Genomic DNA, 18,438 nt, shown 5'->3' on the forward strand with positions numbered 1-18,438 from the left:
TTAGCAAAAGCCACCTTCTTCCAAAATGTGTTTGAATCTGTGATAACCAGCTTTCAAATCTGCTGATCTGATTGTCCAGATAGGAAAGAAGTTCAGAGTCCAAGTGCTGGCTTCGTAACTCCTCTGCTGAGAGATGCTGAGTGACTTACTGCATTGGTCTGAGCCCCTCTGTGCAGTAAAATGGAAGTTGAGAATCTTTACTAGTATCCGTGATGTGTCCTGAAATGTTGTTCACTTAGCATCATGAGTAGTGCTATATGGTATTAAATGTAATTTCTTTCAAAGCCACAGAGAAAAAAACAGCTACGATGCAAATTATTTGTTTCCTTATTTTCACATGTGCAAAGACAGGTAGAAGTCATTGAAGGACAGAAAAATTTGAAGGCGCACAGCTAAGAAATGTCTAAAAATACAAAGTCTAACACCCACCTAAACCAACTGATTGGGAGGAAGGTATAAGTGAGATATATGTAACCCCAGAGAGATGCAGGTAATCTGCTCCCCCATATTAATCCTGCTGTGAACCATGGCCTTTCATATCTTCTCCCCAGTACTTCTGCTAATATTAATTACAACAATTGTGGATATTCTTGCTATCCTCAGTTGGACAGCTGATCACTGTCTGAAGTTTTTGGCTTCAGTGACTTTCTGCATGGCAAGTTTCACAGTTGAAGGACCTGCAGCCATTCCGCACCTTGGTCACAGGTCTCACCACTACTCATTGCACTAGTGAAACACAGCTGCACCACACCATCCGGCTGGCTCATGGTCAGAATTGTTGCCCTGGAGTCTGAACGAACAGCATAGAGGGGTTTTGGTATCAGGTCAAAGCCCTGAGCCTCCATTCTGTATTGAATGGAGAGCTAGCCAGCCATGGTCCTCAGGAGAAGACAGAAACATCAATCCTCACTCCAGACTGCCGATCCTAAAATTAATTCCTAGTATTTTCCTGCTCACACATCACTATTATCTAGTACACAGTATACAGAATTGGCCATTAAACATATTACAATTCTGTTGCTTGTATGAGCGCAGAAACCATCTGCCCCACAAAACCAGCATTAATTCTGCAGGAGTAAAAGCAATAAAACCGGACCTCAGCCGTAGTGGTTAGCAGTTACGACCCCCCTTGAACAGACTGTCCCCTCTGAACAATTATTCTTTTAACTTGCTTACACTCCCCCTCCTCTGACCTATAAGGAGGCAATATGAGCAATTATGCTACAAGTAACCAGCTCAGGTTGCCTTGGCAAGGTTTTTACTAACATGTTAATAAGATAAAAAGCGGCAAAGATACACAGCAGACCCCTGCCTGCCTTTGCTCTCACACTGTCACGATCTGCTTCCTTTCCAATAGCTTTGTGTGCCCGTGCAGCGGCTCAGGCCATCATCTTGCACAACAGCGGTCACTGAGAGCGAGAGCAACTCTGCATTTGCAGCCGGGCTAGGCAATGAATCAGTGGAGGGAGGACTGCCCACCGCTGCCATCCTGACTTGGCTTTCAACAGGACTAGTGAAGGCGATGGGAGAAGTTGCTCATTTCCCACTGAAATGGCTCCCATCCAAAATGCACACTCCAAAATACCTCCCCCTCCATCGCTTCGAGCCAGTCAGATGAGAGCCTTCCCCTGCAAACTTTTAGGTTCCCACCATCTATCACTTCTTCTGAGCACGAGAGCAGCCGTGAATACACTGCACCTCTTGGCATTACCGTCCCACAGGAGGGTATTCCCCAACAGAGAGGGGATTTAAGCTGTCGGTCTGGAGTTCAGGCTGGAGAATACTGGATGTGTGTTCAGAGCCTACTTGGGGATAGTTTTTCAGCTCCCAGAGAAAGAATAGCATTGTAAGCAAGAAAATGCTGATGACATTAACATCAAAGATAAGGGGGGTTCCTGCCAAACCATTTGTTGGGAGGGACAGGCCAGGGAACCAAGATGAACTTGTCTGTGCCAGGTGCTCACAAACCAACCCTTCCCCGGTGCCAGGGTAAAACAAAACCCAAGAACTCCGCCACCCCAGGAGTTTCTTAAAACTTATAAACCCAACCAACTGCAGAAGTTTTAAAAAACCATACTCAATGCTCAGATTACCCCAATCACACAAACCAGCAGCGAATCCGGCTTTTATTGCTCAAGTGGAACAAAACTTCAAGAGATAAAAACACAATTTGTGGGTGTTCCCTTCACCCGCTGACAGATGTAACACAGCTATTTTGAAACCACTTGTAAATGCCTTTTAAAAAAAAAACAACTATGTTATAAAGCCTGCCAAGAGAAGTATTTTGTGTGTTTATTTAATTCTTACTATTTTTTTAAGTTGAAGAGTAAGGAATAAACTTTTATTCTCTTACAGGGTAAATATCACATCTCAGGGCACTCTGCTGTATTCTCCTTGGCTAAACAGCCGCTGCGGTTCCTGCCTTGCTTGACAATTAGGTGCTATTAGTCCTCAAAGGTGCTCTGACAGCATCCAGCTTCATCAACACCGTTGTGTGTGCGCATACATGCACATTTGATGTACTGGTTTATAATGCAAACCGTATTTATTTTTTTTTCCCAAAAATGTAGTATATTTTTAAACTTTTCAGCACGGTGAAAACGGATATCTTCTGACCTTAAAATCCAAAGAGCATGTTCAAACCCACAAGAGGAACTAATTTGGGGCATTTGATTTATGGCTGAAATTTCAATTTGAATTTGTTTTAAGTGTAATCACAAACTGAAAGTCTGGCAGCTGGGTGTTTTTCAGAAAATAAATAAAAATATTCAGTGTGCGTCTGCATTCTAGAGAGAGCATTTTACAAGCCCAGTCCTGTAGTGGGAACAGATGTAGCTAAGACATTAATTTGTTGTACAGGTACAACGTGCGAATGGAAGCATACGAGAGAGAGTGTGCGTGTATGTCTGTGTCTGTGCACGCGTGCATGTGTGTATGTTACGCGCCTGTATCTGAGAGACAGAGAGGCTGACTTCAGGGTGTTTTTTTTTGAAAGTGAGAGAACAAGAGCAAAAGGAGTAGTGGCCAAGGAGGCATGGGGGGATTACAAGGATTTAGGTCTTTAAACTGCAGACCACCTAACAAGATCACTCTGAAATGCCACTAATTTCAGTTAAGGCCACAGACCTCCCTTCCTCTGCCCTCCCTCTCTCCCCCATTGTAAACAACTAATCCCAGCAGAAAACAACAGAGAGCAAAATGTACACACATTCTGCAACATTCCAGGTCCTTCTTTATCTTTTATTTATTTTTCTAAAAGGTCAGCGTATGTATGGAGGGAGGGGGGAGGGGAAGAAAGCCAAAAAACCTCAAGTCCATCTCTTGTGTGGGCTTGAAGGAAGCTGGGAGAAAGCAAAGTCCAAGAGCATACAATATGGAGCTTTTATAGCATAGCAATTCCTGGACTCAGCTTACTTTCCCCTCCCTCTATTTGTGGCAAAGTCACATAGCTTTAAACCAAAGGACAGGGTGGTCGATTACATCTGAAAGAAATGTAAAGAATTGAGAAAGAATTCCATCTCCTGTCGAAATTATAAATAAGGAAGTATTAGTCCCAGAGACAGGCTGATTTACGCAGCCCTGGAACTGCTGACTTTCAGCCTGAGTATCAGTCTATAAATCAAACTCTTAAATCAAGTGTGTCAATTGCTGCAGCACTGCGATACTTAGGAAAAGCAAGGAACCTACCACTGAAAGCAGGAAGATTGCCAGGGGACTGAGGTGCCGTACCCTTCTTAATTTTCTAAAGTGTAAATCTGAGATCAAACATCCTTGGGGGGAATGGGAAATCAAAATACGCAGCGCTCAGCACATCGGGAGCAGGCTGCAGGAGTCCAAGACACAACCCCCTAATTACAGGCTACCCACTGATTATTTAGACTCTGTGATTAAAGTGATGAACGCTCCTGGGAGAAAGGGGCTTAAGTAACTGAGGTCAAGACCTCAACTGCAGCTCTCACCCTAGTTGTGCAAGCTTAGGAAGGTATGAATGTCACAGGTTTGCCTTACAGCAAATCTCCTGAAATGCCAATGGAAGTTATCCAGGTCTGCTAGTTTAATCCAATTGTGCCAAAAACCCAACATAATCTCTGTTGGGCAGCAAAGCAAATGAGGTGTCTAAAATGCAACGCTTAAAACTATACACTCACAAGGAAGAAAGAGCCTGGAGCACAAAGCTTAGGACAGCCTGTTGGTACTGCTCCGCCATGCCAAGAAGTTGGGTCTCTTGCTCCTCCAGATGAGCTATGAAACGGAAAGACTGATTCAGGAGTTAAAAGCAAAGGGTGACATGCCTCGGCAACTACTTTGCTGACTGAGGGGTAACAGCTGTGGATTCCCCTGGGAGCAACGTCCCATTCTGCCCTGACCGAGAAGATAACAGCCACAACAGGCACCTTAGTAACACTGAGAGGTGGCAAGGAGGCGGGTAGAGCATTAAAACCTACCAGCAACCCCTCAAGGAATCCCCTGTTAGCCAGTGAGTTGGTGGCTGGGACACATAATCACAGGGGTGAGGCACAAAGACCATGGGAAAACAGGGAAGAGGCAAAAACACTACTAGGAAACTTGAGAACCCAAAATGTTGCCTTCACCAACACACTTTACAGACCAATACATTTTTACACCAACACGCTTTTACACACTAACAAACTCAGGGCACTGTGAATCTCATGTTATATGCTCAAGTAAATACCAAAGACTACAATAGATGCCAGCAGTACATGCTATAATTTATAGATACATTTCAAAGCAAGCATTCTTAAGTGAATTTAGGCTTTGATCTTCTGTTTTTCCCCTTGGGGGTAACAAAATCATTCTACCAACCCCCCTAAATTCTTCACCCATCTCTGAGGGTGTTTTCACTAAGGAACTTGTTTCATGTCTCTCCTCTAGCCAAGCTCATCACTGTGGTATGGCTCCTTTACACTTCTTCCCCACACCCTAAACATTTTGCATTACATATTGCATATACTTGCCAGCACTCGTATTTTCCAGTGAAAGTTCAACTGACCTTAAAGGATTGCCTCAAACCTACCTTAATGTGTTTTATTAAGTGAAACTTAGGCTGCTGGGGGAGGTCGCCTGGAAGGTTGTGCCTCACCTCTGAAACTTCAGTTAAATCCAGCTGATCTTGGAACAAACAAATTGGTGGCCTTTTATGTAGCTGCAAGCTCGGTTTTGCACACTTCAGCGAAAGTATGCTGCAAGGAGTTTTACACCAGGAAACCCCCACACACAGGAAAACTGACCTCCCTCTGGATTCTCTTTTGCAGAGTGGGAGGGCCACGTTCTGCGTGATTTTACAGACACTCAGCTGATGCCCAGGAAAAGCTATCAATGTCTGTGTGAAGGTAACAAAGCAGAAAAATTATATGTTCACTCCCGTCTCTGGGTTTGCTTTACTTTCTCACTAGCTGGCACAGTCAGACTGAGCGGGGTACCTGGCACGCACAGTAGAAAGACACTTTCTCTGGGGTTGGGGTTGAGAGCAATTCTGGGTTGAGAGCTATAGCCCTCCATAGGACATTGTTGGTTAAATCAGCTTCTGTATCATATGGGCTAGGTTGACAAGGAAAAGTATTTTCTAAATGTCACCCTTACAAACTGAGCCTGGCTTCTTAGAGCCAAGCTGAACTTGTTCAACCCCACAGTCCCCTTAGGAACTTACAGGCACGATTCTGGCACAATGTGATAATTTCTTCCTTTTCCATACCCAGGATGGGGAAGATTTTCAAGAGCACCAGAGACACTCACACCCAGATTCCCACCAAAACCCAACAGGCATCAGTTGCTTGTGAAAAATCTCCATGCTCTTCGATTAGACCCATGTGGCTAGCAGAAGGCAGAAGCTTATTTATAGCTTTGAAGTCAGGCATAACCCTGACCACCTGAAGAAGCATATCAGCAGAATGAGAGGAGATGTTTTAAAATGCCACTCTTCAGAGCTGATCTGTGCTTTAAGTTCCACATTTGATGTACAAGATGTTTGGAAAATTGGGAAGAGCTCCCTGCACTATCAGGGAAACATCTGCATTTGAGATTAAAGAACAGGTGATTTATTTAAGACACATTGATGTACCAGGAAGCTAGCCAGAAGAAAACTTTTTTTTGAGGAGCTGCTAGTAATAACGGTTCAGACATTCACAACATAACAGGTACTATATGAGAAATATCCTAAATACATTAGATACAGCAGAATTTTACTTCAGTTGAAAGTAACTGAAAACTAGCCCTACAAGTAGCTCAACTGCTTCCTGCTCCCGCTTCCTGCTCAATAGTTTCCTAGTTTGCCCTCTCTTCTTCAATTTATCTTCCTGAAAGCAAACTCTGCCAGCCAGAGGTTGTCTCTATTCAGTATCTTACACAGCATATGCATTGAATTAAACCGTAGAATGAAAATTATGGTTCCTGACCAAAAATGTTTACAGTTTAAAACCAAGAGGTGTGACAGAAAGGACAGAACATAATTGCTACATAATCAAGAGAAGTAAGAGCCCTTTTTACAGGCAAGGACTACACCTAGCTTTCTTCATACATTCATGTTTATCCATATCCATGACATACTTTATCCATATATACGCTTTGTCCATACATATTTAAACTGAGCATGTGCTTTTTTCTGAATCAAGTTCTCACTTTTCACATGCTTTCTGCGATATCTATTTCTAAACTCATTCTTCTTTCCCGGGCTAGCATAGGGCAGGGGGGCAATCGGTGGTGTGAGACAAAGTGTCCAGAAGACAACAGCCATCTTAACAAATGGTTCAAGACACAAAATGTGTGGGAATCCCAGCATAAGCAAATCTTTACTTCCAGCTTTGCAAGCTATGGTGCTGGAAACAACTTCATGTCTTCATTCCTTCTCATGAGGGAATGTACTGTAAAATATATTTTACAATTTCAACAAATGTTGCCTTGGCAATAGGATCATTCCTTTGTACTGCCATTATCCAAGGGGAAAAAGACTACTTATGCGCTGAACCCCTATAAACGCTCAATTCCATCCTGGTTTTAATTAGAACTTTCTTCAAACCGCTGACTGTTTCTACATCAGGTGCTGATTTGGCACTATTGAGGAAACAACCAATAAACTTCACAATCAATCTGCAGTTAGTAGTCAATCCAGCTCGGCTTGCTTGTTGTTTTCCTCCTTTGTACATTTTCTCATAGAAAGTAGCAATAAATTGGAGACATGTGGTAAACTAGAGTAGCCTTTAACCAGTCACATGCGGTCTCCCTCCAGTCCCCTCACTGAGTAACACTACAGCATCTGTGCCATCTACTTTCACACAGGTAGCCAGAACACCTTTAACAAAATCCAACACATAACTGACTGTCTTCATATGACTGAATAAGGAAGATGCTGGTTTTGGCTGACATAACATTTTTGGTGCCAGATCTTCCTCCACAAATCTGGGTACTTCAGTTCTTCATACAAATTTTTAATCCAGCCTATTCTTTCTGCCCAGGGAGTCAGAACTGCCCAAGGTTTACCACATCTCCTTGTGGGACTTATCTAACTTTCCCTCTGTCTTCAATATTCACACCACCTCCCTGCAGTTTTAGTAACCCACAGCGTTCGGCATCACCTCTCTTGCATTCCAAGTTCCCTGATGCTGCAATGCTCTGCAGTTTGCTGCCATCATGTGCAGCCTGACCCGAAACATATCTGCTTGTCTTTTAACCCCTTCCCTTTCCAAAAGGTAACCTTAGCAGTGTGTCATATGGGGAATTTCAGCAGTTCTTTTGGGGTAGTATGTTTTTATGTAGTTCCAACAACATGCTGTAAGCTTTACAAACACAACAAGGAGACAAGTTTATCATTCAATAGTTCCTGCCCTTGCACGCACACACACAATAACCTCAGTCACATCTGCAATCCCAGTCTTACAGTTCCTGAACTGAGACTGCCCATGGCATCAGGCTATCTGGCAACTGTCTGCTGCAAACTCCTTTGTGGAAGGAACCCTCTCCTTCTCCCACTGCTAATCCCAGTTTGGGATACAGCTTGAGGAGGAATCTTTTGAGACATCACATCAAAGTGTATCTACATGACGGACACCAGGATAAAGACACCGTTGTACAGTTGAAGGGGGAGCCTTGCAGAGTTCCAGCCAGAGAACTGTTAAATGTCAGCAATGTAAATACCAGAGGAAGGCAGTACCTGCCCGTCAGAGCTTGCAATTCTACATCCCACAAATTACACCTGTGCTGGCAAGCCCCTGTGCCACACAAAGCATCTTTGACTGGAGACACTGAAACACTCAGGAAGAGAGATGTGTCTCTGTGCATTACAAGTGGAAACAGGGAAACTAAAATGAACATTGGAACAGCTTCCCAAGGTGGTCAATAGACCTTGAATTGTTCCTGACTTTCAAATGAAGACTGACATCTAAAGTCAACAGCTGCTGAGTTCAACTCAGCAGGCAATGCCTAAAATTCTCTGGCCTGTGCCAGGCAGACGACCATACATTTCATTTATCTTTTCCATTGTCCAAAACCAATCATCCCCAATGAGCAGTTTTTCTGATAAAATTATAGGTGAGACAGGTTGAGCTTCCTTGGTTACTCTGTGAAAATGTGGCACTTCCTAGCTGTGGAGGTGAAATCTTGATGCAAATCTTGGGCCGTTTGCGTTTTGCTGTCACTCCCTCTGATAATCACAGCAGCCTATTTATGATTTCCATAAAAACATCATTTGAAGCAGAATGCTCTCCTGTATTTCCTTGAAAAAAGAAAATCAGCAAAATACTTCATTTCAGAGACTAAATCTGCCACAGAGCCCCTATGGTACTGACTACCAGCATGTCAACAAGACCACTTCAAAGCATGGCTTACTGTGGACTCGATATTTATCTGAGCTTTTCATGCTTGCCTCCTCAACTAAGCTCTAAGTAGTCCAAAGATCAGATTTTTTTTTCTACTATAGTCCCATCTATTGAATCTTTCCCAGGGAAACATTCATTTTCAACGACCAAGGAAGAAGGATATACTGTGCGCATGACAAAATGGCCAAGCTCCTTTCAGTAAGCGTATACAGTTTTACTAGCAAACAAGAGGTTTCGAAATCTTTATCTCCAGGGATGGAATAAAGGATTCAACATGCTTTTCCTGTTAATATTACTTGTAATGCTCAGAGTACTTCAGCACAAGGTCCTGTATGACCAGAGCAATTAGACGTTCCTGCTGCCAGAAGCTAACAAACTAAGTAAAACTACAAGACTGGTAAAAATAAAGCCAATGTTTGAAAAAAAACCCCAACAAACCAACCACCAACTGCCAAAACAAAAGCAAAAACAAGAACCTGAAACTAAATTCATCCATATCTATGTCTCATTTCAAGGAAGCTAAGCGTGCCTAAGTATACCAAATGAAACACAGTTATCACGCTCAGGTCAGCATAATTCATTGCGAGATTGTCTGCAAGCCCCAACAGCAGTAATTGCTGTTCTATGAAGAGATCAAGGTGGAGTTAGAATCAGAAAATCATAGAATCATAGAATAATTTGGGTTGGAAGGGACCTTTAAAGATCACCTAGTCCAAACCCCCTGCAATGAGCAGGGACATCTTCAACTAGATCAGGTTGCTCAGAGCCCCATCCAACCTGACCCTGAATGTTTCCAGGCATGGGGCATCTACCACCTCCCTGTGCAACCTGTTCCAGTGTTTTGCCACCCTCATTGTAAAGAATTTCTTCCTTATATCTAGTCTAAATCTACCCTCTTTTAGTTTAAAACCATTACCCCTTGTGCTATCACAACAGGTCCTGCTAAAATGTTTGTCCACATCTTTCTTATAAGCCCCCTTTAAGTAGTGAAAGGCTGCAATAAGGTCTCCGCAGAGCCTTCTCTTCTCCAGGCTGAACAACCCCAACTCTCAGCCCTTCTTCCCTTCCATCGCTCTGATCATTTTTGTGGCCCTCCTCTGGACCTGCTCCAACAGGTCCATGTCCTTCTTATGTTGGCGGCCCCAGAGCTGAACACAGTACTCCAGATGGGGTCTCACGAGAGAGGAGTAGAGGGGCAGAATCACCTCCCTTGACCTGCTGGCCACGTTTCTTTTTATGCAGCCCAGGATACGGCTGGCCTTCTGGGCTGCGAGCACACATTGCCGGCTCATGTCCAGCTTTTCATCTACCAGTACCCCCAAGTCCTTCTCGGCAGGGCTGCTGTCAATCCCTTCATCCCGCAGCCTGTCTTGATACCAGGGGTTGCCCCGACCCAGGTGCAGGACCTTGCACTTGGCCTTGTTGAACCTCATGAGGTTCACATGGGCCCACTTCTCAAGCTTGTCCAGGTCCCTCTGGATGGCATCCCATTCATCAGGCATGTCAGCCACACCACTCAGATTGGTGATGTCTGCAAACTCGCTGAAGGTGCACTCGATCCCACTGTCCATGTTATTGATGAAGATACTAAACAGTACTGGTCTCAATAGGGACCCCTGAGGGACACCACTTGTCACCGATCTCCATGTGAACACTGAGCCATTGACCACTACCCTCTGGATGTGACCATCCAACCAATTCCTCATCCAGTGAACAGTCCACCCATCAAATCCATATCTCTCCAATTTAGAGAGAAGGATGTTGTGGGGGAACGTGTCAAAGGCCTTACAGAAGTCCAGAGAGATGACATCTGCAGCTCTTCCCTTGTCCACTGATGTAGTCACTCATCACAGAACACCACTAGGTTGGTCAGGCAGGACCTGCCTTTGGTGAAGCCATGCTGGCTGTCTCAAATCACCTCCCTGTCCTCCACATGCTTTAGCATAGCTTCTAGGAGGATCTGTTCCATGATCTTCCCAGGCACAGAGGTGAGGCTGACAGGTCAGTAGTTCCCAGGGTCCTCCTTTCTACCCTTTTTAAAAATGGGTGCAATGTTTCCCTTTTTCCAGTTACCAGGGACTTCACCTGGCTGCCATGACTTTTCAAGTATCATGGAGAGTGGCTTGGCAACTACATCAGCCAATTCCCTCAGGACTCCGGGATGAATCTCATCAGGTCCCATAGACTTATGTATGTTCAGGTTCCTCAGGTGGTCATGAACCTGATCTTCTCTTACAGTGAGAGGGACTTTGCTCCCCCAGTCCCCGTCTTGTAGTCCATCCACTTGAGAGGTGTTGGAAGAGAGATTGCCAGTGAAGACTGAGGCAAAAACATTGAGTACCTCAGCCTGCTCCTTGTCTGTTGTTACCAGTTTGCCAGTCTTGCTCATCAGGGGGGTAAATCTATCAGAGACATCGCTTTTCATTTGCAAATGGCACAGTCTCCCTAATTCTCCTAACCAGCTTCAGTCAGTCTGCCAGTGTTGCAGATTGCTCCTTTGCAAGCGAGCTATAATTAGGGGCCTCCTGCACCAAAGACATAGCAATCCGGGGACCCTGTTGTACTGTACCACCTCTAATGCAAACAGAACAAACAGAAGGGGCATCCCCAAGCTACTATAGAGACTGAGGATATGTACAGCTACTGCAGGAGCATTCAGATATACAAAGTTTTCAAGTGACCTGTAATTTCAGCTCGATTAGTAGATTTTCTCCAACTATGTAACTCAGTGCAGTCATTTGTCACTGAGCTCTGGGGAGCCGTCCAGAGGGAAACAAGAACCGTTTCCCCGATGCAGCCTGTCACCTGGGCAGTCAGCATCTCTCAGCACTTGTGCTGTTGTATAAATTACATCCCTCCCAGCTTGGTCAAGTATGTCCATCACTCAGCACGTATGTAATCTTCGCTATTTTATTGTCTCATTGATGGAAGAATTAGCTGCACAGTGGGAAGCACATTAAGAAAGGACTACCAATTATTTTGCCCGTGTTACTAACTTCTTTAATCCCCTGTAATCTCTTCTAAGGGGGGGATTCATATCTACTCAAATCACTTCACAAGGAGACATATATAACGTAACAGAAGTCGTACACACCAGGGAAAACAAAAAACCCTGCTACTGGTCTTCCAGAGTATCAAACACACCACCCATCGCTGGAGAACGGATCATAATTTGCAAACAGTATGCAATGGCACTGTCCGAGCTAACCCCAGTTCCTGGACCCATTCAATTGGGAAGAACATCATCATCTAGGTCATAACCTCTGTTTCTCCAATAATGAGCCAACCACAGCCTAACAACAGGAACTTTGTTTTGTTCTAAGCACCTTGTGGTGTTCCCATCTGCCCAGAAGGAATCTATTTATCCATTTCAGAAGCTGGTATCAAATGTGGTGAGGCTATTCAAAGCCTTTTTCTGGTTAGGAGATGTAATTTGTGGATCTTGAAGCCGCAGGAACTATGGTACAGGATCCTCAAATCACATTACAGGAAAACCATCAAGAGATAAAACTTTTTCACCTGTTTTTTTATTCTTGTTTTGGTTTTTTTTTTTCTATTTTGACATAGTGAACTGAAGCTGCTGATCACTTTTGCAGCTGAGATGGAAAAAAAAAAAAAAAAGAAAGGTAGGATTGAACCCAGAGAAGCTAGAGGTGATGTAAGTGGTAAGGGAATTACCAAGGCAGTGCCATGTATAATCATAGTTCTTGATAAATGAACTTAGAATGCAGAACAATTTTTGCATTTGGTTGTCCCCAGTCTCCCAACTTTCAGAAATTATTTACCTGATCTTTCTTTCTTCTCTGGGTTATCTAAACAGCTTTGTCTTTTCCATAATATGTGCCTTACTGCAGTGTTCTCAGCCTACTGCTTCAAGTTGGTATTATTGCAATGAACACTGCTGGGAGTAGCCTTCAGTTACCACTCACATTTGACTAGGGCATTAATATAGTCAAAATATATAGAAATTCTTCACTAAGTTACAAGCAAGACTTCTTTCAACAAGACTCAGTAGCTAGAATACTTCTGTATCTCACTACCTGCATATAAAGGACTTCATACCCCTCTAATCTTAAGACTTACCATGATGCAGTAAGAAATACTTTATCAGCTCCGTATCTGTGCAGATCTACACAATATGAATTACAGTATGCTTTGAAATAAAGCTCCACAGTCTATAGTCTTAATTCTGGCTGAAGACGAATAATTACAAATTTGACTCCAGTGCATCAGTGTGCAGTAATCATAGAGCAGCTAAAGGGGGTAAACCCCTGGGACTATTAGGTTTTTCACTCAGCGGTGGCTACATTGTTTTCACTAAGAGTGACTAGGGATGACATTGTTTTCCAGAAAATCACCAAAATGTTACCCCAAAAGTTAGTTTATCCCTCTTAAAAAAATAATATATCACCATCTTTATGATGCTTGTGGAATTTTGTGGAATGCTTAAGATAACGACTCTGAGCTCAATTTAGGATTTAGAAGAAAATACTACTATATACCAGTGCAGACAAACACAAGCTGATTTGGGACTCTTCATAAAAATAGCACTATTTATACACTTAGTTGCCTCTGTGATTTAATGGTAGAGCCACTCACCTCATATGCAAAACCATACCATTATGACTGTGGCATCAATTCATTAATCAAAATGACAGAGGGTCTCATGATCTAACGAGAGAGGTTCCAGTACTTCTTATGACAGCAGTGCTTGTGATACAGCCATACTGGATCCATTTGCGATTGAACTGGAAACCAGCTATTTTCTATACTCAATGGAATTCTGATTTATGATGTGCTTGAAATTACTGTGGATTTCTATTAAAGACAAACACTTGGCAATAAGGTACCATACTTACCTGTAATTTAGTTATGTAACAGTAGTATCCTCCATAGACCCCACATCCTTTGGGGTTTTTTGTTTTTCAGATATGCAACTTTCAGAGCCAACTTGGCATTTTTTAAGAGTTTGGCCTTTTTCCTGAGGCCCTAAGCAAACCTCAAGCCATGAAGGAGCAGGGAATTTATACAGGCCTGCACAGACTCAATCAGCAGTTTCCTTTCCACTGACATCCACAGGAAGCCAGCATGTATGGAAAGATGGGGGCATGCAGACATCAACAATTACAGATAGGCCACTTTTCCCACATTTGGAAATTTACAGCTCAAGGCTACCTATTTAGTTAGTGTCTTTAATTCATGGGAAATCTCTGCTAGCTGGCAGATTTTCTCTTTTAAAAATTTATTCATTTTTTCTATTACTTAGCATACACATTAGGAAAGTAAAGCTGCAAAGATGACAAAAAAGGGCCAAAGAAAATGACATTTTAGGTGAAACTGTAATATTCAAAGGCGGTAAGAACATTTCTAGTTGGTAAATGTACCACTTTAAAATATGCTTTGTGTCTCAAATATTTTAGGTATACTCATAGACCCAGCCACTAAAATAAAGCTTGGAAGGATGACGCACAAGCTCATACAGATACATCCACTTAACTTACTTACACATTCTGAAGATGATATGATCTTCTCTAAAAAGAAGAAATTTATGTTCTAAGACTGCAGCCCTCTCATTAATTCATTTCACTTCTGCATTTGTAGCCTGTTTATAGAGACTTATTTCTGACTCCGTCTTTAGAAACACACCACTGGAATCAACTGTTCTGGCTGAGGACTGCTTACAGGACAAAAATTACTGACTCGGAATCTATCTAGAAAAAGAAACCGCAAATTTAGGGGACCAAGATATGAAGAGGTGACATACCCTTCCTCAACTGTAACAGAATTCATGATGATGCAGTTTGTTATCTTAACTTTGTCTTTTATGGTACACATGCTGCCAATGATGGAGTGTTTAATGGACGTCTTCTCCCCCACTTGCGTGGATGACCCAATGATGCTGTCCGATCCAACCTGGGGAAGAAAAGCAGAAACTGGCAAAAGCACCTGGAGTTCTCCAATATGTGTTCTCCATACACCTCTTCCAAACAGCACGTCTCAAGCACTCATCAACAAAGTGTACCCTGCTCCACCCTTAGGAACCCTTGGCAGAGGAAAGACCTAGAAATTTTTGGGGCATAGGCAGACAGTTGGACAGCCTTCCCAAGGTCCATTAGCTTGGTAAAACTCCATTAGCTTGTCCAGCTCTGTAGGCCTCATGCAGCAGGTAAGCACGGTAAGAACAGTCCTGCTGGTACTCACTGGTGTCACTAGGGTTTGCCTAGTGAGACCTGTGAAAAGGAGGCTTGAAGCAGGTATTCAACCAAAATGCTTTAGCAAGAAGCAGAGCTAAAATACTGACCCTTTCTGAGTTTGGTGTCCTTTGGGAGGCAAACTGCTCAATTGCCATGAACTGCCATTAGGGAACAAGAGACTGCAGACTTGGGAGTAGGAAAGAATTTTTACCAAACGTTTTTAAAGACAGACTGCTTTCAGTCTCTGAAACCCATGGGCGAGCCTACGAGGAGACTCTGGGCTGCATCACCTACATTCTAATTCCACACTTCAGAACGCAGCTTCACTTCCAACCATGGGACTGAATTTTAGGAAGCAGTTCTTGAAGCAATGGGCATGCAGACTGTATTGAAAGAGCAGAGACAGGGAAAGGGAACACTTACCATGCCTCTGTCAGTGATCTGTGCAGACCCATGAACCAGTGGCTCTTCCAGACCCAGATTAAGCAATAGCTTGGGAACCTGGATGGAAAAACCCACATCACAAGTTAACATGAGAGTGCTGTACCTGGACGTTACATAAACAGCTCAAAGATGGCTTTGGTTTCCATTGCACTAGTGCTTTTACCATAAACATTTTAACTTAAAGGAAAACGTAGGTTCCTGCATTTTAAATCTGCAACCAGATATGTGTGATTTATCATCTTCCCCTTTTGTAAAGGAGACAGGTACACTTCCACTGCAGTGCACTGCATGCCTCCTCTCAAGTCAGCTTCCCACCTGTGGAGAAGCAGTGGATTATCAGCAGGAATCAGGCTGGCTCCAGCTGAACACAGTGACATCCTGTACATTACTACAACGTCCAGCATCTGCCATTTCAAATGCAGCTCAACGTGTTTTACACTATTCAGTAATGCAAGAGAGGGAAGCAAGTAATATCAAACATAAATCAGTAAACTGGCATAAACATAGATTACTATGTTCAGCCCACTCAATAAGGTAGCACGCTGAGGTACAGGCAACAAAAAAGTATTTCAGATGTTTAAGGAGAAAGAAATTAAAGTTGATCAAGTGGGTATTCCAGATGGTAGAAAGCTGCAGAAGAAAAGGCTCTTGACAGAGAGAAGGCAGGTGTTAGATAAGCAGACAAAGCAGCAATGCTAATAGAGAGAGACACGACCCATGAGGTAGCCAAGAACAAATCCATGGAGAGCAATTCTGAACTGGCTCCTGAAAACAAAGGGGAGCCAGCATTGTAGGAGGATGGGATATCACTCCATCATTCCTCCTTTTCTGGGTGAAAGAGCAGCCCGAGGCGTTCTGCATCTCCTGGCGTCAGGCTGGGGCCAAGGTCACACACCACAGAAGAGGCGATGACAGCACAGATGGGGATTTCAGGGGAGGTGGGAGTCTCACAGCAATGCACAGACACAGTGCTGTACAGAGTTACTTGCAGCGGTGATGCAGTGTATGATGCATCTTGGTAGGACAGAGATGGCAGTGAAAGAAACACGGGGGATACAGAGGGAGGCAAAGGGATGCATGAGGGCTAAGAGGTCTGTGTCATGGCAAATCGTATGTCTGAGTGAGAGGCAGCGCATGCCTGGGCTGGTGTGGAGCTCTTCACAAGCTGTTTGGCCAGCCAGGATGTGTGCACTGACTGTCCATCTGGGAAGTCAACTGGAGTCTCAGCACAGTAATGGTGTAACTGGGTTTGCCTGAGGGGAGGAAGCGGCACTCATTAAGTCTCTCTTTTCTCTACCCAGGCACCTATTTTTACAAAACTCTTTGGAAAGTTTATCTTTGAGATCTCTATTGCTCTGTTAAATTTGGCTGAGAGTTGCCAGCAATTTCCAAAGCTGCTGTGAAGGAGCTACCATACCGTATGATTGTGTAAAACGACTTAGAAAGCTGGGATAACAAGAGCTGATGGCTAGGGAGTGAACCTCAAGAAGCAGATCCCACAGATCTGAAGAAGTTGGGATCAGATGAGAAAAAAAAATCTCAAGATCTCAAATGAGACAATACTTGCAGGAAATTGTTTGGATATTCATAATATGACCAGCCTGTTTCCCTTCCAGCATGCAAGGACGGATAAATAGTGCTGTTTTTCATATGATAAGAATTTTCACAGTTGATGCTTCATTCAGATAAGTGAGATGAGCTTAGATGAGCTCACACCTCTGAGCTGTCATTTCAGCCTGCCTGTTGTCCCCAGTAGACATTTTCACATCTGTAGCTCTTTACATCTTGAAGATGGTCCTTCCCACTAGACTTGTGTTTTCTTTGTTTTTTAAAAAACAAGAGTAAGTTAGATCCTTCAGTCCAAGGTGCAGGCACTACAGAAAACCCCCAGCTTACGAGAACACCACAAACTAGGCCAATCCGCCTGGATGATGCTTGCTTGGTGAAGGGATGTTGTCCTCACCTGACACATAGCTGGGCAGCCACAACAGATAGATCCAAGAGAGGAACACACACCAAAGCATACCTACAGCATAGGTTGGAAAGACTCCTACTATCCAGTGTTGCTCAGTGGGAAAGGAAAGGAACGAGGAGAGGCTCTTGCCCTCCTTAGTGGAAAGGTGGTGTGGTGAAATAAATAAAGGATTTTACTGGCCAGAGCAAAGGCCTTATTAGAATCAGTCAATGGTAGTGCAGCCTGAGGGGTGACCCAAGAAAGCTACCAGCTCAAGCATTTTGCTCTGAAAAGGAAGGTTAGATAGGGGGCAGGAGTCAGAGGGAGTGCCTGGGTCAAGGGAAGGTTTAAGATGTGTTTGGATTTAATTCATCTTACAAAGAAACTATTTCCTGCTATTGAAGATAACTCCCTCCTGAACCCACCTGCCCACACACAGGCTGCAGGCATCCAGAAACCCAGCTGGAAGTGAAATGATGTGAGTAAAGTGTTTCCTCACCAGAAGGGCAATGGGTTAGGATGCCATTCCTTCTCACGGCTACTGGACTGGACTGCTACTGCTCCAGCAGTCTGTCCTCTCGGACAGCAAAGCTATAGGTCCTGGCTTTGCAGCCAGGGAGTCAGAATCTGGTTTGTGAAGACCAAGATAAGAGCAAAGGAGACACCAAAAGTCTTCCTTAGAGACCAACAAAACAGGTAAAAAAAGCTGATAAAATTAAATGTCTATCTTTTATGAGGATTAGCAAGAGAAACAAAATGCAGTGGCACTGAAAAAAGGAACTCCTTTCTCGCAACCCCTCATTAAGCTCCATTTTATGTTTTGCCTCCACATAGTTTCCTTAGAAATTTTACCATTCTGGAAAAGTTAAAAATTCAAAGAAAATCCTTTCCAACGTTGAAGGCCCCAATGTGATTTCAAAACACTAATTCTATGTACCACCCAGGAGCAAACACATTTCCTGAACTGACCAAAATGTAGAATATTTAGGTTACCCCCCCCCACCAAAAAAAACCCAAC

At 43.5% G+C, this 18,438-nt stretch overlaps 1 protein-coding gene across 1 annotated transcript in view; it reads right to left on the bottom strand.

Annotated features, from left to right (window-relative positions):
- EIF2B3 (eukaryotic translation initiation factor 2B subunit gamma) overlaps positions 1–18,438 on the bottom strand; it is a 104,898-nt gene that overhangs the window by 12,578 nt on the left and 73,882 nt on the right. Inside the window, exons 9-10 of the mRNA XM_052800768.1 lie at positions 15,446–15,523; positions 14,593–14,741 (exon numbers count right to left, since the gene is read on the bottom strand). Coding sequence (XP_052656728.1) covers positions 14,593–14,741; positions 15,446–15,523 — 227 coding nt within the window. The remainder of the gene's footprint in view (positions 1–14,592; positions 14,742–15,445; positions 15,524–18,438) is intronic.

This window comes from Harpia harpyja, chromosome 11, assembly GCF_026419915.1.
Source record: "Harpia harpyja isolate bHarHar1 chromosome 11, bHarHar1 primary haplotype, whole genome shotgun sequence".
Classification (NCBI taxonomy): domain Eukaryota; kingdom Metazoa; phylum Chordata; class Aves; order Accipitriformes; family Accipitridae; genus Harpia; species Harpia harpyja.